This window comes from Mirounga leonina, unplaced genomic scaffold, assembly GCF_011800145.1.
Source record: "Mirounga leonina isolate KUSES-001 unplaced genomic scaffold, KU_Mleo_1.0 Mir_168, whole genome shotgun sequence".
Lineage (NCBI taxonomy): Eukaryota > Metazoa > Chordata > Mammalia > Carnivora > Phocidae > Mirounga > Mirounga leonina.
The window spans coordinates 41,519,374-41,544,448 of NW_023270426.1; the positions used below are offsets into that span (position 1 = coordinate 41,519,374).

Consider the following 25,075-nt stretch of genomic DNA (forward strand, 5'->3'; position numbering starts at 1 on the left):
GAAGAGCCTGAATTTGCTGGAATGCACAGGGAACTCGGTGGCTTGGTTCTGTCTTAGATGGGATTCATAGAGTGTGAACTTCCATACTCTGAGATACAGAAGAAGGGAGGAAGGAAAGCATGAGACCAGCAAAGAAGGAGGGAAGCACAGAGAGGGAAGGAGAAAAGGTAAGAAGGGAGGACACCACAAAGAAAGAAAAAGGAAAGAGAAAGAAGGGAGGGAGGGGGGAAACAGCATGGTTTTTGCATCTTCGGGGTCACTACCAGGAATATCTCCCAGAGTTTCCAGAGAGGATCATCTAATTTGCTACAAGCAAATGAACACAATCAATGAAACAAATTAACTGTGTGTCCTGCTCCCTTCCCCCCTGACTCCTCAGAGGTGAGTAGCTCTGGCAAAAGAGTGGGGTGCATGGGGTGCTGTAGTCGGCAGGGGTGCTTTCTCTTGACTTGGGAGGGTTGGCTGCCTGAACTTTTAAACCAGCATTGCCTCCAGGTCCCCAGAAGGAGGGGACTTTCCCACAGCAGCGGGTAGGGAGCTGCCTGGAAGACCCCCCCACATACACACACACACACTCTGCACACCGACAGAGCCTGGCCAAGGCAGCCATGCCCACTTGTATGCCAGGTCCCTCCTGAGCCCAGGACTCAGTGAGAAAAGGCCTCGGTCGCTGCCAGACTCAAGGCCAACACCAACCCAGCAGTGCCTTGAACTGGCCTTCTCAGAATGGTGCCCCACCATCATAGGCCCGGCGAAGGAAGGAAGGTAGATGATGGGTGAAGCCCAATCTCCTCATATTTCTAGCACTTACTTTCTCCTTCCATACACATGTTTAAATGATTGCAGCTCCCTCAGGAAAGCTGAGGAAAACTTCCTTTTCAGGCACCTGTTTTCCCAAGCACTGATATCCAAGGTAATTAAAGCAGCTAATTGTGTGATGTTTCATTTCATTAGCAGAGTGGTGCTCAGCTTGCCCTCGCTCATCAGGTCCAGGCCACCTAGAGCTCAGGAGGATATGGTACTCATTCATCTCTGCCACCTCTCTTGGCTTTGAAGGAAGGATGCCTTTGATCCCAGGAGCTGGAAGTTACCAACACCTTGGACAACAAGGTGTAAGTTCTTGGACACTTTGACCTGCTGCCAGACAGGGAGGGGAAAGGGATAGATGCTTCTGAGTAAAACTGAGATCACATGCCTGCTAATAGGCCCTGGGTGAACTGTGGCCTGGGAGTTAGCTGAGAATCCCTACTTCTTAGCATTCCTCAGGGTGGAAACAGGGTGAGGCCAGTGAGACACCCACCCTGGGTGCTAAATTTAAGGGGGCACCAAAGAACTCAGTAATGAAGGTAATATTTTAATGCAACACTAAATAAAAAAAAACTGATGCAAATTATCAACCATGAACAAAATATCAAAATTCTAAATAGGGGCAGCATCAGTATTACTGATTTTTCCTTTTGCCTCAGCTCTAATATGGTTCAGCATGGGACTATTATTATGGATCCTGTTTTTAAAAATGTTGATATTTTATTTACCATGTATTTCTTTCATTAAAGTTTGCATTCAATACTGCATTAAAACTGAGTTTTTTGTTTCCCCCTTAAATTTTGCACCCAAGGCAAGTGCCTCGCTCACTTTCCCTTAGCCCCCACCTTGTGTTCTTAACCAAGAACTTCTGAGAAAACTTGGCTTCCCACCCAGGACTACATAAAAAAATTCCCCTAAGGCTAGCAGAGCATTTGCAGTAGAGGTTTGTGGCATTTCTTCACTATTTCCTGTCTTTCTTGCTGTTCTTGGGGATACAGACGTAAAGAGAGCTTGCTCCCCACGTTTCCACTCTGTTAATATGTCCCATTCTTATGCCCTCATCTGAAGGGCTAACAAATTCCGATTGGATATGAAAGTTAATTTTATTTTGATAGCCTATCAGATTTTCATAACTCTAAGTTACCACCTCTAGCCTAAAATTCATTATAGAACTTAAGGCCATATATATGCAACACCTGAGGACCAGAGGTTCCAATCTTATCTGCCATTGAGACTGCAGAAGATCAAGCCCTACGTGAGAATGACACTTTGTGCCTTGTAAGGCCTAAGTCATAACACTTTCCCCCTTCCCTGGCCTTTCTGTCTCTCTGCATTCAATGGTCTTGTCCTGTCTTTTCCACTGGTATAACCATTGCTGACACCCCCAGCCCCACCGGAAACTCAGTAAGCCAGCTGATTGTGTTCTGGACAGCCAGCGTCCAGCAATGTTTTCTTCCACTGGTTTTCAACGTACATGTGCTGTCTCAATTGCTGTCCCAGGTGAACAGACTTTTGAGAGCTGGCCTGGGAAACAAACCACCATTTATTTCATAGTTTCTGTGGGAGAGAAGCTTCTAAGGACCAGACATCCAAATGAGAAGAGCATTTGGACCACAGCCCATGCGTAAGGTAGGATTTGTAATGTAAGAGCAAACACCCCAGATAGGTAGAAGCTGCTTCCAGGGTTCTGAAGAGAGGGTGGCCAATGTAGCTAAACTCCTAGACCTTGGGGGATGGGGGGCTGGTGGGGGTGCTTTTTTTTTTTTTTTTTTTTTTGTAGCTCTTTGCACCCTAGCAGCTTTGTAGAGGCCTTAGAAACCTAAGGATTAAGGAGATTAGTGAAGTCAATTTGATGTCAAGATTCATTTCTCGGCCTCTTCTTTTAAATTCACCGTGTATCCCCTTTTTCATTTAAAATAAGCTTTGAGACTTTATCCTCAACATGTTTTTCAAATGACTGCCTTACTGAGGACTCAGAGCCAAGCATGATGTCCAAGCTGTGGGAGACAGAGTTCGGGGTGGGGCTGTCAGTGCTGCTTAGTTGGAAGAGTTGATTATCTTTTAGGGTCAGGGTAGGAGCTGCTTCGAGGGGTGCCCACAAGTAGAAGGGAGATGGCCTCCTAGTGCATTCTTCTCCTGGCCTTTCCCTGCCCCGGGTCCTCCAACCACCTTCCATGTGAAGGAATGGCTCTGGATCTCTCACAGCTGTGGTTGGGCCCCCCAGCCCTAGTCAGTTTAAGTTCCAGGAAGGTTCATTAGCTCTCGGACTCAGAGAAGCACGGCGAATCCCTGCCCAGCTGCAGGAACCAGTCCGAAAAGTCTGACAGACCAAAAAGGAACAGACAACAGTTCCTTTACTTGGGACATTTTCGCTGAACACGTTGACTGGCCATCTCTAGAAACCTTCAGCATTAAATGTGTTGGTATTTCCACCTCAGAAGGAATTTAACTAAAAAAATGAGCAGACTGGCAACCAAGAATAAAAATACTACAAGAAAGAAAATGCCCATGGCCGTAATCCCACAAGACAGTTTGACATCAGACAGCTTAGCTCCTCTTAAAGATGGGGGGGTCGCACACTTGGTGTCCTCTGAGCCCTCAAATTTCTGCAGGTTTTCTTTGTACCATGTTATAAAATGAATATTCGAACAAGTGCAGTCCAGGGGATTGTGACTTAAATTAATGGTGCTCTGCTGGGACAAGGTGGGGAGGAGATGAGATGGGACGATGTGGATGTCATTGGCGGCCATATTGAGGTAGATTCCCTGAAGATGACTCAGAGCATCAATGCTATTGCCCGTCAGGCTGTTGTAGCTTAAGTCAACAAGACTCAATTTGCTAAGGCTCTGGAATGCTTGCTTGTCTATGGAGACGAGGTCACAGGAGGATAAAATAAGAATCTCCAAGCTGCTCAAGGTCTGAAGTAGGTTGGTCTTTGAGATACTCCTATCTTGAAAGTGATTCCCCTGTAAATTTAGATGGCGGAGACCCACCAGGCCTGTTAGAAAGTGCTGATTGCTAGTATCCAGGAGACAGTGAGAAAGATTCAGAACCTGTAGGTGATAGAGGTTTTGGAAAGGACTTTGTGGACCCTTAATGTACAAGTGGGTAAATGCCAAATCTAGACCTTCTAGCCGAGGACATTCTTTGAACGCCTGACTCTGGAGACCAAGAGGCTCATTGTAGCTCAGGTTTAGGTATTGTAAGAGGGCCAGGTTTTTGAGCTGAAGATTGCAGCAGTCAGAAGCCTCTATATCACTGTGGCTTAAATCAAGTTTCTGAAGATTTTCTAGTTTTTCCAAACACCCAGCACCGAGGTCAAGTTTCCTTATGTTGCCTTTGACGGAGAGGTCTGTAAGGGATGGAAAACTGGCAGCATTGATTTGACACAATTGGTCAAAATGATTTACATTGAGAACTAATTTCTTGAGAGCCTCCATCCCCTCAATCCCAGAGGGTAACTCATTTAAGTGATTTGCCGTCAGATCCAATTCCTGGAGTTGAGTGAAGCACCGAAATGTGGCAGATGAGATATCAGAGATATAGTGCTTCTGTAGATTGATGCTTTCAACAGATATTTCACAAAGTCCATCAAACATGGCTGACGTAAGGTCTTGGTCATCAGTGTCTTCATATGACCCCAGCCAGAGAGACTGAGTAGTAGAGTTCTGTAGACCTTTTAATACAACAGACAAGTTAAGAGTCCCTCCAAATTTCAAACTTTGGAAGATGTTTGAATGGAAAGCTCCAGGCTCGATGCCTTTAATGTCATTGCCATTGAAATTAAGGCTTAGGTTGGTGGCCTGCTCCAGAACATGCATGTCTTCACTAGAGAGGTAGTGTATAGCATTATTCTGAAAATCCAGAACTTTCAGATTCTGGGTTGGGAAGTTTTCTGGGAACTTAATGGAGGAAATATGGTTGCTTCCTAGATGCAAGCTTTCCAAGTTTTCCAGGTTGTGCATTGGGATAAACTCAAGATTGGATATTCCTGTTTGGATTAAGAAAAGATGCTTCAGCGACTTGGGCCCATTAAGAGATGTTTCTGCCATGAATATCAGGGGATTTCCAGTCAACACAATTGTGTTCAATTGATGATGGTTTTGAAAAGTGTCTTCATGTACCCAGTTGATCTGGCACCTTGAAAAGGTAATAACATTTAACAATAATTAATTGGAAAAAAGAAAAATTATCACAGTGACCTGATATTAACAAAGCCATCTTTTGTGTTTAGTAAAAACAGTATACATTGTTACTTGAAATAAAACATAAAAAACTTTCTTCAGTACCAACAGATGATCTGTTGAATTAATGGCTAGCCTCAATTCTGAAAATTCTGATTTAGAATTTTTTCCAGATATCTTGCCCCTTTGGATTGAACTCTCTGAGGTTTGTGTTTAGAATCTAGGGAACAGTTAGCGGTTTGATTGTAGGCAAAATCCAACTATTTACTATTTTAAGTAATTTACAGCATGTTATATATAATGTATAATATATAACATATGATATATAATATATGTATCTCTGTCATTCTGGGCAAATCACAACTTATCTCAACCTCTTTTGTTGTATCTATAAAGTATAGAAATGATGAGTACTTTGTAGAACAGCTGTTAGTCAAATGATACATGTGAAAATGCTCCATAGAAATATGGAACACTAGAGTTTTCATCCTGGTATTGAATCTGAAAATACTGGATTATGCATCACACATAGGTGCGAGCATGTACGTGCACATACACACACACACATGCACGCACACACACACACAACTCCCCTGGAGATCAATAAGGGAATTCCTTAGAATTCTAATTCCCTTAGAAAAAGAAGTTGGGGGGCGCCTGGGTGGCTCAGTTGGTTAAGCAACTGCCTTCGGCTCAGGTCATGATCCTGGAGTCCCTGGATCGAGTCCCGCATCAGGCTCCCTGATGGTTCTCCCTCTGACCCTCCCCCCTCTCATGTGCTCTCTGTCTCTCTCATTCTCTCTGTCTCAAATAAATAAATAAAATCTTTAAAAAAAAAAAAAAAGAAAAGAAAAAGAAGTTGGAATCCCTAGGAGCAAGTGAGCCCTAGAGCTAGCTTTGTCATATCTGCCAATATGTGCCAGTCCTTGGTGGCCTAGAGCCCGAGTTGTAATAAGCCATGACATGCACCATGGCAGGAGACAAAGGTTGGGGTCCAAGCAGGGTGGGAGGTCCTATCAAAAACCTGCAAACCGCCAAGACCCTCAAAAGGGAACCTTTCAGTGGATGACCTTTAAAAAAAAGGTCATATATGATGACCTTGAGGATATGTGTTTTTCTTGGCCAGTTTTTCTTGTTCTGGATGGAACAACAACAATAATGAGAGAGGCCTCCTCTGAGAGTCTCTAACCATAAGCTTCTATTCATAAGGACCATGGCCTGAGTTGACGTTCCCTCTGTGGACCACCCAAAAGAAGCCTCTGGAGAAAACTGAGTTTCAAGTGGCTCCGGAATGATAGTGACTTCAGGTAATTGGCAGAAGTAAACAAAAATTTCTTCGGGAGTAATGTACCTACTTAATTAATTTTTAATATGGAAAACCTTCAAATTTACATAAAAGTAAAGATCATAGTACAATAGACTTTCATTTATCCATCACACAGTTGCAATAGTTCTCGAGATTTTGTCATATATACTTCTTTGCTTCTTCTGTTCCTACCTCTCCCTCCTGAATTATTTTAAATTGGATCCTAGATATCCTGTACATATTTCATTATGCATCTCCAAAAAAATATAGGCTTATTTTCTATAGCCATAATACCATTGTCTAATTCCAGGAAAGTATTTTAAACAAAGATCTACATCAAGTTTCAAATGATAAATGAGCTCAAAGTAACATTTCCCTGAACACATAAGGGAATTAATTAGTCAAAGTCAGTTTAAAAAGTGTTCTACAGGGGGGCCTGCGTGGTGCAGGCACTGAAGCGTCAAACTCTTGGTTTCAGCCCAGGTTGTGATCTCAGGTTCATGGCCTGGAGTCCTGTGTTGGCCTCTGTGCTCAGCGTGAGTCTGCTTGAGGTTCTCTCTCCCTCTCCCTCTGCCCCTCCTGCTCATGCTTTCTCTCTTATGCAAATATATAAATCCCTTTAAAAAATGTTCTACAGAATCAGGTTAAAACAAACAGATACTAGAATTATGAGGTATATCTGATAATATGTATATGATTTATAAAGAACACGTGAGATACCTGATACATATTATCAGAATATATAATAAATATATTTCTATCAAACGTGTGTTTGGTATGTTTAAAGGAAGCAGTGTGAACCAATAATATGATGAAGGAAAAATTTATTAAAACTGATGTGATGTATTTATAAAATGAAGTCACTGAAATGTACTGAAATAGGAAGTTAATGAAATTGAAAAACCAAGGACAGTTTATACAAGAGATTAGACACAGCTGAAGAGGATACTAATGGACTAAAAGTAGATGTGAAAATATTACTTAGAATGTAGTCCAAACCACCAAAGAGGTAGAAAACAAAAAGGGCATATTGACATATATGGAGAATGGATGAGAAGCTGCAATATGAATCAGAGAACGAGAGGAGATGAAAGAGTGAATGGGAGCAAACCAAATTTCAAACAAATAATGGCTAGAATATTTTAGAATTGATGAAAGTCACTGTTTGCAGATTCGAGGAGCCCAACGATGTACACCGTGCAGCACTGTGATATTACAGAGTGCCCAAGACAAAGAGAAACTACTGGAAACACCCAGAGAGGAAAGATTACCTGTGTGTGCGCAGTGATTACACAGACAGGTGACCATCTAACAGTGACAAGGGAAGAATGGAACGGCAGCATCAATGGGCTGAGAAAAACAACTCCCAACTCGGAATCACGCAGGAAATACATTTTTGGAAAAACAAAACAAAAACCAAGGGAGTTTACTGCTAACAGACTTTCACGAAAGAAATTGTTAGATATCGATACTTCAGGAAAAAAGGAAAATTGTTCCAAGAGAAAGTCTGAAAAGCAAGACGAAGAATGAGCAAAGAAAACAGAAAACATGTTGGTAAAGCTAGAGAAACAGTGGCTGTTTAAAGTAATAAAAATAGGGGCGCCTGGGTGGCTCAGTTGGTTAAGCGACTGCCTTCGGCCCAGGTCATGATCCTGGAGTCCCGGGATCGAGTCCCGGGATCGAGTCCCGCATCGGGCTCCCTGCTCGGCGGGGTCTGCTTCTCCCTCTGACCCTACCCCCTCTCATGTACTCACTCTCTCTCATTCTCTCTCTCTCAAATAAATAAATAAAATCTTTAAAAAAAAAAAATAAAGTAATAAAAATAGTGTCTGACTGGTGGCCAGGTAAGAGGCAGGGGCTGGGGGAGCTAAGGAGAGGGAGTTTAGAAAGTACGAGATCATATTTGTATCACCGTTTGAAAATAACAGAAGAGGAAACCTAGGGTCCTCTAGCTGGAAAAGCTCTCCTGGCCCCAGGCAGTCCTTAGAAATGTGGTCAAACCCATTCCATCTAAAAATGAGAAATGGTAAAGTAGAGAGAAAGTAAATGTCTCGAGGGCACAATGGGTAGGTAGTAGACTGATCTCTGTCCCTGTCTGAAAGGGCAAGGCTTTGTCTTAGTAAAGTGTGGGCAGGCAGCCCGTGGAATATTGGCTGTGGAGGTGGCTTGGGGTCCTCTGGGGGCCTCTGGACTGGGAGTCAGGAGAGCAGAGTCCCAGTTCCCTTACTCTGTGACCCTAAGCAAACTCACAAAATCTCCTTGAGCCTCCATTTCCTCATTGAACATGAGTTGGACGGTGATACTCAGCATGCCTACCTCCCAGGGGTGGTTATAAAGTTGAAATAGTTTTAGGGATGTGAATGCTCTGCCACTCTGCAGAAGCTCAAGTTGAACCACCAAAGAAATAGAGCTGCTGCAAGGGAAGCAGACCCCATCCACATGCAAAGCCCTTTCCCGTCTTACACACACACACACACACACACACAGAGGCTGTATTTCCCTTCTGTTTTCTTCCCTTATTTTCTTGTGATACTTCTGTCCATTGGTTCATAAACACTGATTCAGCATCTGGAATCCTGATTCAGCTTCTAAAATTAAATAACAGAACTCTTTTCTCAATTTAGAGGAGGAAAAAGTTAGTAGCTTATGTGTTTCTCCTGTAAATTTTTCTTAAAATGTCATCACCCAAGAATAAACTATGGCATCTGATTTAATACAAGATTTGTTTTCAGTTTTTTTTTTTTTAAATCAGTATTCCTTAGAACTTCTTAACACTGCTGATGCAATCTAGTTTGAAAATAATCCACTTTTCTCTCCACTGACTGGGTTTTTTAAATATTACATTTCACCTGCATAAAAACATTTCATGGGAAAGAGTAAACATGCAGGATAGACAGAGTGTCCCTGTGATCCCAAAAGGAGGTCCTGGAAACAATTTGAATGCAAGCTGTGTTATTACATAAGTAAAACATCAACTACAGACAAGGAACTCAGATACATACCTGGTTAAGTCCAAGAAGATAAGATCTATGAGTCTGCTGAAAGTTGTATTTTCAAGTGTAGGCAAGAAATTAAAACCAAATTCCAAAAATTCTGTTGTATTTGGTAGCGTGTTGGGAACTTCTGTGAGACCTAAATTTTCACAGTTATATGTGTTATTGGCTTCTTTCTGATGAGAGAAACAATGTAAATTCATGTCAGAGTTGGTAATTTGATTGACTAGCGAAATTACATACATTTTATCCTTTGAGCGGCAATCCCATTTCCATCAATCTTTACCAAATATATACCTGCAAAGATACAAAGTGACTCATGCAGAAGATTATTTACTTTAGTAATTTTTGTAATACCGAAAGATGGGCAATAACCAGATTATTCATCCATATAGGACTTGTTGAATGAAATACAGTACATTCACAAGATGGAACCATCTGCAAATGAAAACAGAATGAGTAAGATCTCCACGTGCTGATATGGAGTGATATCCAGGTATATTGTAAGGTGTAAAAAGCCAGGTACAGAATGTACACGTATGGTATGTAGTACATGGTATATGGTATATAGTATGTTGCATATTTTATGCTACCTTTTCTGTAAAAAAGGTTTGTGCCTTTCTTATATTTGCAAAAAGAAACCATGGAAAAAAGCCCAAAACTCATTGCCTTGAAGAGGAAGAAAGGAACCAGATGGAGGAGCAGGGAAGGAAAGAAGACTTCTCTGATCATACTTTGTTTCATAGTTTTGATTTTGGATGCCTGGAAATGTTTTATTTCAGTCTGAAAACAAACAGCTCTGCATTAGCATCACTAAAACAAGACAATCCTACATTACACACTTTCTAATGTGAGACAATATTAAGTACACAGTACTGCTTATGAGGTATTCATCCCTCTCCCAATCCCGCTCTCCCCCCATAATTAAATTTGCATCCAAGACTTTACTTATAGTCTACAGATGATATGACGGATTTAAGTTAAACAGCACCACAAGGTAGCAGCAGTGAGCCAAATGCAGAAGGTGGGGCATTCTATAGAATTACCGCCTTTGTTCTATGGCCTTGTGAATGGTGTTAGGGAAGTAGAGAGAGAGGGGCACGGGACAAGAGGAGATTGCTCCTGTCAAAAGTGACAAAGAGATAAAAGTTCTTTAAGAGATAAAACCAAATAATAATACAGTAACCCCCTTGTTTTGATTCTGATTCAAATAAAGCATTAGGAAGAGACATTTTATGGACTACCAAGAAACTTTGAGGACAGGATATTAGAAGATGTTAAGGAATTGTGAATTTTGTCAATTATAAGAGCAACATTCTTATTCTTTTGAGAAGCCTTTTGAAGTATTTCTGGATAAAATGACTTGATGTTGAGGATTTCCTTTAAAATAGGGCAAAAAGGAGGGGAGGAGTGGTTAGGTGAAATCAGGCAAAATATTGCTGATTGTTGAATGTAGATACATATTCACGGAGGTTCCTTGTAACTAACTACTTCTGTATCTGCTTAGAAATTTTCTTAATATTTAAGGAGGGCACGTGATGTGATGAGCACTGGGTGTTATACGACGCAACTAATGAATCATTGAACACTACATCAAAAAACATTTTTTTTCTTAATACAACGTTTAAACAAACTAGCAGTGTGGCACAGACCGTAGGTCGTGAGGCCTTGCAACTTTGAAGCATGACTCCGTTTTGGATCTCTGGAACCACAGGCTGCTGATACCAGACCCTAACATTGGGGCACAGCCATGCATGTAAGCTCAGAGGACTGCCTCATCCTGTGCCCCATGGGAGTCAAGTATTTAGAAATCTGCTAATCACTGCTTGTTAGATGCCCTGCCTCACAAATCTTGGACCAGCTAGGTAAAAATGGGAAGGGGTTGGTCATAATTTATCTGGATGATGCCTTAGGATGAAGGGGTGTGGGGTAGGATGAAGGTCTGATGGGGTATATATTGCAAGAGGAGGCTCCTGGGAAAGAAAGAGATGATTTGCAAGAAGGTGCCCCTGGGGGCCATCTCCCACATCATGTCAGACTGCACGTGATTTCATCCACCCTTTCAGACCTGCCTTTGCCCTCACCACACAGTAGGCCCCACTGAGACTGTCCTGGTCTGGGCAAGACCTGCCCCAGCAGACTCTAGCTCACAGCTGTCCTCAAACTGAGTTGCGAACAGTCCCGCTTAGCTGGAAACAGAAGACTGAGCACATTGTCCTTCACTGTGAAGCCTGGTATTGTAGACATGTCACCGTTTTAATTGCTTTCGGCTCGATTCTCACTTCTGCATAGTGGTGCTCATTTTCGTAGGGACACGGAGCATGCTCATCTACAGGAAATCACCAGTTTTCTTCTATGTTGTGAAAATATTATGAATGTCACTAATGAAAATGCTGTTGTTTTTATTTCCCTGCAATTCATTCTTCAGACCCATTTTAGAGCCCCAGACGCCTCTAGGCACTGCCACAGATCCACCTAATGTCCTTGAAATGCACACTTTGCATTTAAACTTGGATTTAGCCGACTGGTGGGGAAAATACATGTTGCTAGGCCCAGTAGCTGCCCCAGTAGCTGCTGCGGTTTGGAGTAGCTTTGAGAAGACATTGCTCTTTTCTGGTCTCCATTGGCATAACTGATGTCACATACACTTGGAGAAAGGGACCTTCCCTTGAGTCGTCTTGCTCTTTTCTGTTCCTTCAGCAAAAGGCACCATGCTGGTGATTCCCTCCTCCTGAATATATAAGTGCCCATGACACCTAAATTAGTCCTCTTCTGTGCTTTACTAAGCACTTTACTGCATTAATGTAATTCAGAAAGTTGAGGATCCAGCAGGAGCTCTACTGAGCCAGTGGCCTGAGGCAGCTTCTAGCAAATTCAAAGGCAGAGCAATGAAAAAGCTCAGTTTCAACCCAGTGAAAAACTGAGAACCAGTGGACAACACTACCACAGAGTACTGAGAAATCCACCATGACCCTGTGTCATACATTAATCTCTAGTTAGGTATAAACTGCAATGAACTCTCTGCCCTTGATTCCTGGGAGAAAGAGGCAAATGACAAGAATTGCAGCTTAGAAGAGAATTTAAAAATCAAGCACATTTAGGAGAATGTCCTAAGCTACACACACACACACACACACACACAGCCCCTCCCCTTTGACTTTCATATTCACACTTCTGTACAATCACAGTTACTATTATGGATGGTGACACAAAGTTCCCCGTGCTCTGGAATCACTCAAGCAGTATTAAATTGTTTGCAGTCTATTGTGTGTTTTTTTTTAAAGACTTTATTTTTAAGTAATCTCTATACCCCGTGTGGGGCTCAAACTCACAACCCCGAGATCAAGAGTCGCATGCTCTACCAACAGAGCCTGCCAGGTGCCCCAGTTATTGTATTTTTTAAGGCAGGAAGTACACACACACACACACACAGAGGCTATTCTCATTCTCTTTTTTATTGATAGTAAATTGCAGACATCATGTCCCTTTACCCCTAAATTTCCTGAGAACAAGGACGTCTCTTCTGTAACCACAGTGCCGTTACCAAATTCAGAATATTGAACATTGATACGATATTATTGTCCAACATACAGTTCATATTCACATTTTGGCAATTGTCCTAATATTGTCCTTTATAGTGATTTTGTTTTTCTAATCCAAATTCACATATTGCATTTAGTTTTCATGGCTCTTTAGGCACTTTTGGTCTGTGCCAATTCCTTAGCCTTTTGTTGACTCTCATGGCATTGAGATAGATGTATATTTTTTATTTTATTTTATTTATTTTTTAAATTTTATTATGTTGTGTTAGTCACCATACAATACATCATTAGTTTTTGATGTGGTGATCCACGATCCATTGTTTTCATATAACACCCAGTGCTCCATGCAGTACGTGCCCTCCTTAATACCCATCACCGGGCTAACCAATCCCCCCTCCCCCATCCCCTCTAAAACCCTGTTTGTTTCTCAGAGTCCATAGTCTCTCATGGTTCATCTCTCCCTCCGATTCCCCCCCCTTCATTTTTCCCTTCCTTCTCCTAATGTCCTCCATGCTATTCCTTATGTTCCACAAATAAGTGAAACCATATGATAATTGACTTTCTCTGCTTGACTTATTTCACTTAGCATAATCTCCTCCAGTCCCATCCATGTTGATGTAAAAGTTGGGTATTCATCCTTTCTGATGGCTGAGTAATATTCCATTGTATATAGGGACCACATCTTCTTTACCCATTCATCTGTTGAAGGGCATCTTGGCTCTTTCCACAGTTTGGCTATTGCGGACATTGCTGCTATGAACATTGGGGTGCATATAGCCCTTCTTTTCACTACATCTGTGTCTTTGGGGTAAATACCCAGGAGTGCAATTGCTGGGTCATAGGGTAGCTCTATTTTTAAATTTTTGAGGAACCTCCACACTGTTTTCCAAAGTGGCTGTACCAACGTGCATTCCCACCAACAGTGTAAGAGGGTTCCCCTTTCTCCACAACCTCTCCAACATTTGTTGTTTCTTTCTCTGTCCATTTTGGCCATTCTAACTTGTGTAAGGTGGTATGTCAATGTGGTTTTGATTTGGATTTCCCTGATGGCTAATGATGATGAACATTTTTTCATGTGTCTGTTAGCCATTTGTATGTCTTCTTCAGAGAAGTGTCTCTTCATATCTTCTGCCCATTTTTTGACTTGATTATTTGTTTTTTGGGTGTTGAGTTTGAGAAGTTCTTTATAGATCTTGGATACCAGCCCTTTATCTGTAATGTCATTTGCAGATATCTTCTTTGCATTCTGTGGGTTGCCTCTTTGTTTTGTTGACTGTTTCCTTTGCTGTGCAGAAGCTTTTTATCTTGATGAAGTCCCAAAAGTTCATTTTTGCTTTTGTCTCACTAGCTTTTGGAGATGTATCTTGAAAGAAGTTGCTGTGGGTGATGTCAAAGAGGTTACTGTCTATGTTCTCCTCTAGGATTTTGATGGATTCCTGTCTCACATTGAGGTCTTACATCCATTTTGAGTTTATCTTTGTGTATGGTGTTAGAGAATGGTCGAGTTTCATTCTTCTGCATGTGGCTATCCAATTTTCCCAGCACCGTTTATTGAAGAGACTGTCTTTTTTCCATTGCATGTTTTTTCCTGCTTTGTCAAAGATTATTTGACCATAGAGTTGAGGGTCCATATCTGGGTTCTCTATTCTGTTCCATTGGTCTATATGTCTGTTTTTGTGCCAGTACCATGCTGTCTTGGTGATCACACCTTTGTAATATAGCTTGAAATCGGGCAATGTGATGCCCCCAGCTTTGTTTTTCTTTTTCAACATTCCTCTGGCTATGCAGGGTCTTTTCTGGTTCCATACAAATTTTAGGATTGTTTGTTCCAGCACTTTGAAAAATGTCATTGGAATTTTGATCGGGATGGCATTGAAGGTATAGATTGCTCTGGGTAGCATAGACATTTTAACAATGTTTATTCTTCCCATCCATGAGCATGGAATTTTTTTTTTTTTTAAAGATTTTATTTATTTATTTGACAGAGAGAGACACAGTGAGAGAGGGAACATAAGCAGGGGGAGTGGGAGAGGGAGAAGGAGGCTCCCGGCTGAGCAGGAAGCCTGATGCGGGGCTTGATCCCACAACCCTGAGACCATGACCCGAGCTGAAGGCAGATGCTTAACAACTGAGCCACCCAGGCGCCCCAGCATGGAATATTTTTCCATCTTTTTGTGTCTTCTTCAATTTCTTTCATGAGTGTTCTGTAGTTCCTAGAGTATAGATCCTTTACCTCTTTGGTTAGGTTTATTCCGAGGTATCTTATGGGTTTTGGTGCTATTGTAAATGGAATCGTTTCTCTAATTTCTCTTTCTACAGTTGTGTTGTTAGTGTATAAGAAAGCAACTGATTTCTGTGCATTGATTTTGTATCCTGCCACATTATTGAATTGCTGTATGAGTTCTATTAATTTGGGAATGGTCTTTTGGGTTTTCCACATAAAGTATCATGTCATCTGCGAAAAGAGAGAGTTTGACTTCTTTGCCAATCTGAATACGTTTTATTTCTTTTTGTTGTCTGATTGCTGTTGCCAGGACTTCTAGTACAATGTTGAACAATAGTGGTGAGAGTGGGCATCCTTGACGTGTTCCTGATCTTAAGGGAAAGGCTCTCAGCTTTTCCCCATTGAGGATGATATTCACTCTGGGTTTTTCATAGATGGATTTTATGAACTTGAGGAATGTTCCCTCTATCCCTATACTCTGAAGAGTTTTAATCAGGGCAGGATGTTGTATTTTGTCAAATGCTTTTCTGCATCAATTGAGAGGACCATATGGTTCTTCTCTCTCCTCTTATGAATGTGTTCTATCACATTGATTGATTTGCGAATGTTGAACCATCCTTGCATCCTGGGGATAAATCCCACTTGATTGTGGTGGATGACCCTTATAATGTATTGTTGGATCCTATTAGCTAGGATTTTGTTGAGGATTTTGGAGTCCATATTCATCAGGGATATATCGGTCTGAAATTCTCCTTTTTGATGGGGTCTTTGCCTGGTTTGGGGATTAAGGTAATGCTGGCCTCATAGAATGAGTTTGGAAGTTTTCCTTCTGTTTCTATTTTTTGAAACAGCTTCAGTAGAATAGGTATTATTTCTTCTTTGAATGTTTGGTAGAATTCCCCAGGGAATCCATCAGGCCCTGGACTCTTGTTTTTTGGGAGGTTTTGGATCACTGCTTCAAACTCGCTACTGGTTATTGGCCTATTCAGGTTGTCAATTTCTTCCTGTTTCAGTCTTGGCAGCTTACAGGTTTCCAGGAAGGCCTCCATTTCATCCAGATTGCTCAGTTTATTGGCATATAGTTGTTGATAATTTTTAATAATTGTTTCTATTTCCTTGGTGTTAGTCGTGATCTCTCCCCTCTCATTCATAATTTTATTAATTTGGGTCCTTTCTCTTTTCTTTTGGATAAGTCTGGCCAGTGGCTTATCGATCTTATTAATTCTTCAAAGAACCAACTTCTAGTTTCACTGATCTGATCTACTGTGTTTCTGGTTTCTAATTCATTGATCTCTGCTCTAATTTTTATTATTTCTCTTCTAATGTGTGTCTTAGGCATCGTTTGTTGTTTTTTTTCTAGTTCTTTAAGGTGTAGAGTTAGTTGGTGAATTCTGGATTTTTCTATTTTTTTGAGTGAGGCTTGGATGGCTATGTATTTCCTCCTTAAGACCGCCTTTGCAGTATCTCATAGGTTTTGGACCGATGTGTTTTCGTTCTCATTGATTTCATTGAATTGTTTAAGTTCTTCTTTGATTTCCTGGTTGACCCAAACATTCTTGAGCAGAGTGGTCTTTAGCTTCCAAGTGTTTGAATTTCTGCCAATTTTTTTCTTGTGATTGAGTTCCAGTTTTAAAGCATTGTGGTCTGAGAATATGCAGGAAATAATCTCAGTCTTTTGGTATCGGTTGAGACCTGATTTGTGACCCAATATGTGGTCTTTTCTGGAGAAAGTTCCATGTGCGCTCGAGAAGAATGAGTATTCTGTTGTTTTAGGGTGGAATGTTCTGTATATATCTATGAGGTCCATCTGGTCCAGTGTATCATTCAAAGCTCTTGTTTCCTTGTTGATTTTCTGCTTAGATGATCTGTCCATTGCTGAGAGTGGAGTATTGAGGTCTCCTACAATTAACGTATTGTTATCAATATGACTCTTTATTTTGGTTAACAGTTGGCTTATGTAGATGGCTGCTCCCATGTTGGGGGCATAGATATTTACAGTTGTTAGATCTTCTTGTTGGATAGACCTTTAAGAATGATATAGTGTCCTTCTGTGTCTCTAATTACAGACTTTAGTTTAAAATCTGATTTGTCTGATATAAGAATTGCTACCCTAGCTTTCTTTTGAGGTCCGCTAGCATGGAAGATGGATCTCCATCCCTTCACTTTCAGTCTGGATGTATCTTTAGGTTCAAAATGAGTCTCTTGTAGGCAGCATATGGATGGGTCCTGTCTTTCTATCCAATCTGCAACCCTGTGCCGTTTTATGGGAACATTTAGGCCATTCACGTTGAGAGTGATTATTGAAAGATATGAATTAATTGTCATCATGTTGCCTGTGAAGACGTTTTTATAGATTGTCCCTGTAAATTTCTGTTGTATATCACTCTTGGGGTCTTTCTCCTTTTATAGAACCCCCCTTAATATTTCTTGCAGGGCTGGCTTAGTGGTCACATATGCTTTCAGTTTCTGATGGTCTTGGAAATTCTGCATCTCTCCATCCATTCTAAATTAAAGCCTTCCTGGATAACATATTCTTGGCTGCATGTTCTTCTCATTTAGTACCCTGAATATGTCTTGCTAGGCCTTTGTGGCTTGCCAGGTCTCTGTGGATAGGTCTCACGTTATTCTGATGTTCCTCCCTCTTTGCGTAAGGAATCTCTTCCCCCTCACTGCCCTTAGGATGGTTTCCTTGGTTCTAAGATTTGCGAGTTTTACTATTAAATGCCGGGGTGTTGGCCTGTTTTCCTTGATCTTGGGAGTTTCCTCTCTGCCTCTAGGATGCGAATGTTTGTTTCATTCCCCAGATTAGGGAAGTTCTCAGCTACGATTTGCTCAAATACATCTTTAGTCCTCTCTCTCTCTCCACTCCCTCCGGGATTCTAATTATTCTGACATTGAAATGCTTCATGGTGTCACTTATTTCTCTGATTCTATTTTCATGGATTCTGAGTTGTTTTTCCCTGGCCTCCTCTTTTCCCTTTTTATCTATTATATTGTCTTCCAGGTCGCTTATTCCTTCTTCTGCCTCACTTACTCCAGCTGTTAGATTATATAGATTGGATTGGATCTCACTGATAGCATTTTTAAGTTCTGCCAATTCAGCTTTCATTTCTGCCCTTAGAGACTCTATGTTGCCATTAATTGATTTCTCCATTCTAGCTATTGTCTTCACAATTGCTAGCCTGAATTCCATCTCCGACATCTTGGTTATATCTGCATCCATTTGTAAATCTGCAGCATAAGTCATAATCTCTGAGTCTTTTCTATTTTGGGGGCTCCTCCTCCTAGTCATTCTGTTGATGGGTGTTTGAGGGAATGTATAGGGTCCAAATTATTGACCAGAACCCAAGCAAGATGCACCTGTTTTCGTGGGACCTTAGGGTTGCTGGCCTCTTGTTTTCCCAGCCTGTCTTCTGGGGGAGGGGCCTGCCGCACTGTTACTCAGGCAACCCTGTTTGGGTGGAGTTGCCCTGCACCCCTGTGGCGGGGGATGGGCTCAGGGGGAATCAGTCTTTGGGGCTTTTGTTCTCTGGCGGCTTTCCGCGTCTCTTCCGCGAGTCAGAGTAGAAGAGACCGTTTCCAACCCTCTGCCTCCAAGCAGGGAGACCTCAGTCTGTTCTTCAGTGAGCTCTCCAGGCCACACTGTCTCCGTTTCTGTCCGTGCTGCTATAAACTGCAGCGGCCTGGGTTGTGCGCCCCTCCGCAGCGCCCCCAGTCCTGCCTCCAGGTCGGGGCACATCTCTGCCCTTTGTGCTTCTAAAACCACCAGCCGCTCCCAGTTTGTGCGCCCATGACCCCACAGCTCTAGGTTTCCACCCCCGGGGCTGCCCTAAACTCCTTTCCCCTCCACTACCGGTCTGCGAGTGTGTGCCCGTCCCAGCGCGAGGCTGTCACTCACCGGCGGTGTAGGATCCCCACGGCCAGGCGCCCTCCCGCTGCCGTTTATCCTATATCTGCCTGCCGAATCACGGCTCCCCATTTCGTACCTTGAAACCAACCGCCTGCAATATTCTGTTTTAGAGATCCAGATCTTCTTACAACTCAGGCTGGTTTCGCGGGTGCTCAGAGTGGTCTGGTAGTTATCCAGCTCAATTCCGGGGACCAGTTGAAATAGGGTCCCCTACTCCTCCGCCATCTTTTCTTCTCCTATTTTATTTTATTTTTTTTACTGAACACAGCCTCATATCTTACAGAATGTCCCTCACTTGGGGGTCATATCTTTCCTCATGATTTGATGCAGGTTATACATTTTTGGCAGAAATACTGCATGAATGAAGTTGTGTCTTGCTTACTGTGAGGATCCATCTCAAAACCTTGTGGGAGTGCAATTAGCAGAGCACAGGATTCCTGGACCGCAGAATGGCAATGCAAGAGAGAAGGAAGGGACAGGCTGCAGAAAGGGAACACCGTGTGGCCATTGCCCTTTTGCCCAGGGCGGGGCTGTCTGCCAGGGACACGTGCTCATTGCTTCTCCAGGCAGACACCCACCACTGTTTGTGCAGCCCCTATGGTTCCTCTGAGTTCCACATGAGCACTTCCTATGAAACCAGCTCTCCTTCTCTTGCCCTCAGTGCCAGGTCACTGTCTGAAATGACCTTCTCTCTCCTAGCCTGGCTGGTTCCATGGCAGATGGGTCCCTTGTTGCTGTGAACTCATGCAGCCCTACAGGGCTGTGCAAGGCTGTGGGGCATTCACAGAAGCCGTCCCAGGCCTCCCCCACCGCCCTTCCCAGTCAGGGGGCATTTACTCAGGACCCCGTGTGCACTGGGACCTACACCAACCACTGTCCCTAGCGTCCTGTCAGAGCTGTGCCTTTTTGGCAGAGCAGGGCTTCCAAGTGCAACCTCTGTGTTTGCGATCCCTTTCCCTCCCAGGTATACATTTGCATTTTTTCAATCAAGATCTTGTTTTGCTGCCTTCCACTGTATCTCTAACTTCCTGCTATCCCACTGCATTTTCTTTTCTTGAAAGTGTTGAAATCATTTTCTAATTTTGAACCCTTTGAGTTTCATTGCGTGCCGATTCCGACCTCTCCAATGAATATCTCGTCTGCATTTGGCACCCACAGCAGCTAGCTACGCCCCCTGCACGAGGAGTTTGGGATGACAAACATTGACCCTCCTTCCATGTTTCACTCCTCTATCCAGAGACAGCAGTGTGACTGCATCAAATCCCAGAGTAATAATTGCTCCCTCAACATAAGATATTCCCAGGAGGGCCCAGTCTTAAAACTGACACCTTCAGGCAAAGGGCATCCCAATTATATGCAGTTCATTTTCTGTTTGTCTTGAATCACACTGCTCGGGGGCAAATCCCAGCTCTCAACCACTAAACTGTGTTCTCTGAGCCTTCTTTTTCCCCAGCTATAGATGGGGGATAACCTTGTTTGCAGGCCAGCTCTGAGGATTAATGAGACAATGTATGTTGAGTAGTCACGAGATGAGAATCATCTTTCTCCGAATCATCACAACATCATGTCATTGTTGACAACTCTGCAGAAGCCTTTGTATCTGTGAACTTGTGAACTTGGAGTTCTCCTAACAAGAAGTTCTACTAAGCACTCCCCACCCCTCCCCAGGACTGAAGGACTGCCTCCTACCATAGTTTTGAGGGGACAGGATAGCCAAGATGAGCCCATCTGAAATGAAGTGTTGTGTCTACACCCCAAAGTAATTACTCAAGAGTGCATCTAAAGTGCTACTAGAATTCAAATCACAGAACACTTATTCCAGTTATACTTTGCACATTTGTCAGCCTCCAAATACCTGGTCATGGCTCTAATTTTGTTACTTATGATACACACACACACACACACACAGAGAACATGTAGAATATAACAATGGAAGAGTCCACATGGAGTGTTTATGGATGTTCATTACATTTTTAGAACTTGTCTGGGTTTGAAATATTTTTCAAATAAAAAGTTTACTAAAAAATTCATCTTGACTCCCACCTCACATCATATACAAAACAAACAAACAATCGAGGTGGGTTGTAGATGTAAATATGAAACCTAGCAATAGAAATAAATACAAAGTATACCTTCAGAAAACATAGGATATATCTTTATGGCCTTGGGGTAGGCAAAAATTTCTTAAACAGGACAGAAATTCACTGAAAATAAAGGAACAATGACAAATTAATCTACATTAAAATTAAGAACTTCTGTTCATCAGAAGGTATCATTAGGAGAGTGGAAAGGCAAGCCATGGAATGGGAGAGGATATTTGCAATCTGACGGAGGACTTGTGTCCACAATATGTAAAGAACTCTTACAAATCAGTTTTTAAAAGACTGATAACCCAAGGGAAAATGGGCAAAAGAAGAAGCACTTCCCTCTCTCTCTCACACACACACATAAGGATAGGCAAATGGCCAATGAAGTTGAAAATGTACTCACTTTAATCATCAGGAAAATAAAAATTAAATCCCAGTAAATACCACTACTCATCCATCAGCATGGTTAACATTCTTAAACAATAGTAAGGCTATTAGTGAGGATACAGAGAAATCAGAACTCATATACATTGCCAATGAGTATAAATGGGTACCAACCCTTTGGAAAACCATTTGGCAATATCTACTGAAATTAAATACATGTATACCCTATGACCAAATACATCGCCACCTAATCAAGGTTTGCACATCTCTTTTCTAGAGACATAGATATGAATGTCCAAAGCAGCAGCATCTATAATAGCCAAGAGATCGAAAACAAGGCAAATGGCCATTAACAGTAGAATGAATAAATAAATAGTGGTTCACTAATACAAGAGACTACCACAATACACAAAAAATATACAATACGTGATAAAATAAACAAATGATTGCTCTACGCAGCCTCTTTGGTAAATGTCATATATTTAATGCTGAACAAAAGAAGCCAGACACAGAAGAGTACATGCCATGTGGTCTCCTGTATATAAAATTCACAAAGAGGCAAAATCATTCTTTGGTCATGGGAGTTAGAGTACTGGATGCCCCCGGGGGCTAGTGACGGCAAAGGGGCATGAAGGGCCTTCGGAGAATGTGCTGTTTCTGGATCTGAGTGCCGGTCACATGCGTGTGTTCCCTTGGGTGAAAACTCACTGAACTGTGCACTTAGGATTGGGGAACCTTCTGTATGTATGTTTTACTTCAGTAAAAGGTTTATTAAACTCCAGACAAAGCAAAACAAAAGCCTTGTTTTCAGGATAGGGCCTGGTGAGCTAATGGGGCCCACAGGAGCACATAGACGGTGTGTGGTTAAATCTGCTTAACCTGGAGGGGAGAACAAAAGAGGAAAGTAAGGTGAGGGGGAGGGCTGGGCAAATTGGGGTGATCTGCACTTGAAAAAAGGCCAAACCCTTCAACCCAAAGCTTCCTCTCCTATCCTTCCCACTTTTATTGCACTTCCCAGCAGCCCTTCTTACCTTGGGACCAAACTCTCATTCATCTTTGTATCCCCTAGCAACGTCCCAGGAGTCACAGAGAGTGACCGCTCAGGAAACAGCCTGCGAACCCTGTTACCAAGAACTCATACACGATAAAGGATGTAAACGAAAGTATAGATCCAGTGTTAATTGCATTGGTTCCAAAACATTGAAAATCGGTCCTTTCAGAGGGAGAGTTGCAAGGAGGTTGTTGTCTTGAGAGGGTTCAGCCTCGCCTGACTTTCCCAAAAGAGAAAGCTCTTGCTGCAGCATAGGGCCAGGCCCGGAGATCCTGGGACCCTCAGCATCACTTCTGCCACCTGAGTGTCAGGGGGGCCGTGGAATAGGCAGCACAAGGCCTAGGGTGCTCACCCTACTGCTTTCCCCTCTCCCCTGCCAAAGCCTGGCCACCTGCAAAAAGGAATTGGCAACTCTGGAACCTAGTGTCCTCAATAGGAAGTGAGATGGTCTAGTATTTCCGCGGGCTTTCCAGAATCTCCCAGGACTCCCGCCTCTGGAGGGCTGCATGGGCTTTGTAGCAATGCAGGGATTTAAGAGTTGGACTGGTAGGCTTAAGAGGGGGGCATTTAAAAGAGCTTGCTTCCCAGTGAGCTGGAATTTAATTGTGGTACTATCCTACCTGAGGATGTTGTCAGATAGTGAATGGCATACCTCCCTGATCACTGAGGAGGTGGTGTCCCCACTCCGAGCCTCTTATCATGTCCCCTGCATGTCTGTGTGTAATTGACCTTCCAACCTGAATGAGGAGGAGGTAGCCTTCTGGGGTTGATAAAAACCTCTTCCTTGACCCCTTCTTTTGTTTGCTGATTTGTGTTGCCCCCAAATTCATATGTCTTAACCTGAGTACCCCAGAATGTGACTTTATTTGGAAAGAGGGTCTTGAAAGAGGTAATCTAGTTAAAATGAAATCATTAGGATAGGCCCTAATACAGTATGACTGGTGTCCTTAGGAGAAGAATACACCGGGACACAGACACGTCAAAGGGAAGATGATGTGGAGACACAGGGAGAACAAGCCCATAAGAGAGGTCTCAGAAGAAACTAACCCTGCCGACACCTTGATCTTAGACTTCTAGACTCCAGAATTGTGAAAAGTTTCTCAGTGGGAGGAACATTGGAACATTTTAGACGTTTACAAGAGACTGAGGCCCTTCTCCTTTCTCTCACCATCCTCTCCAAGAACTTCCCACAAGTTGGTAAATATTGTTATGGGCCAAAACAGAAGATGCGATCTGGCCCCATTCTCCAGTGTTACTCCTGTTGGTTAATAAAACAGATGGAGGACTGTCCAATGCAAGGAGAAAGGCAGACTCAGTCAGAGTCATCTTTCTATGCTCTAAAACCTGGCACAGGCCATCTTCACTAATCTCCAGGAAACCAGAAAACTGTGTGGGGTAGTGGCCTTATGCTAGGATGTTGGGCAAAGAGCACCTCCATGCTGAAAGCACGTTTGCAGGGCTGTCCTTTGCCCTGAGACCCTGCTGGTATCTTATGTCCCAATTAGGATCATTTTTTTTTTTTAAGATTTTATTTATTTGACAGAGAGAGACACAGCGAGAGAGGGAACACAAGCAGGGGGAGTGGGAGAGGAAGAAGCAGGCTCCCCGCTGAGCTGGGAGCCCTATGTGGGGCTTGATCCCAGGACCCTGGGATCATGACCCGAGCTGAAGGCAGACGCTTAACGACTGAGCCATCCAGGCACCCCCAATCAGGATTTTTTTTTAGGGAATTGCTTGCAGAAGAGGAAAACACTCACTTCTTCCAGTGAAGAATCTCCCAGATCATCCCCTGGCTGAGCCCATCCCCTGGGCTCCTTATTCACTCTAAAGAAAAACTGCTACACACCATGTCACCCTTGTAAAGACAGTGGATATTGGGAGGCCAAGGCTCAGATAGGACTGCATGCTGAATCTCAAAATCTCCAGGCAGTTTAACCTGGGTAAGGACAAATAGTTCAGACTCACCTCAGTGCACATCCGCTCCGAGGAGGTGATGGCTTTACAACTTGCAGAAAGCATCACCGCCAATAGGAAGCAGCTGGTACCGGGAGCCATCGCTGGAATGAGGCCACCCCAGCTTGGTGGGCTGATCCCGTGCCTGGAGTGCAGAAATGGAATCCAACTGCAATGGCCTCAGTAATTCGGCAGGCAGAGAGGTGCTCAGAAGGGTGACATGGGAACAAGAAATGTTGATTGCTCAGTTTTTGCTAGGTCTGTGCCAAAAAAAAAAAGGGGGAAGTTGCTTTTGCATACCACCAATCCTTGCCAAAAATAGCTGAGAACCCAGCCCCAGAATGGCCCAGTGCATTTCCTGGCAAGCATGTATCAGTTGAGCACCCCTCTGGGGTGGGTCACCCAGACTTACTGACTTAGGCCAGCTTCACGGGTGTGGCTAACTCCCAACAGCTTCTGGTCCCTTTCCCCCCAGAGAGGCTGTAGAGGCAGGAAGCTGTCCTCACAAAGGAAGCCGCTTCGCTAGTTGTAGGTGAGCGATGGGGAGAGGTGCCGCGGCATGCCGTGGGGGCAGACGGAAGGCCCATCAGGTTCTGTGGCGGGGCCTGCTGGAGGTGCGAACTGGAGTAGGAGG

General features: G+C 43.0%; 1 protein-coding gene across 1 annotated transcript; it reads right to left on the reverse strand.

Moving 5' to 3' along the window:
* Positions 1-2,584: 2,584 nt before the first annotated feature.
* On the reverse strand, positions 2,585-24,666 carry CD180 (CD180 molecule). The gene is made up of 3 exons (XM_035014564.1): positions 24,454-24,666; positions 9,300-9,466; positions 2,585-4,947 (listed from the first exon to the last, which is right to left on the reverse strand). Exons 1-3 carry the CDS (start codon positions 24,541-24,543, stop codon positions 3,219-3,221), a joined length of 1,986 nt encoding a protein of 661 aa, XP_034870455.1. The 5' UTR covers positions 24,544-24,666; the 3' UTR covers positions 2,585-3,218.
* Positions 24,667-25,075: the final 409 nt, after the last annotated feature.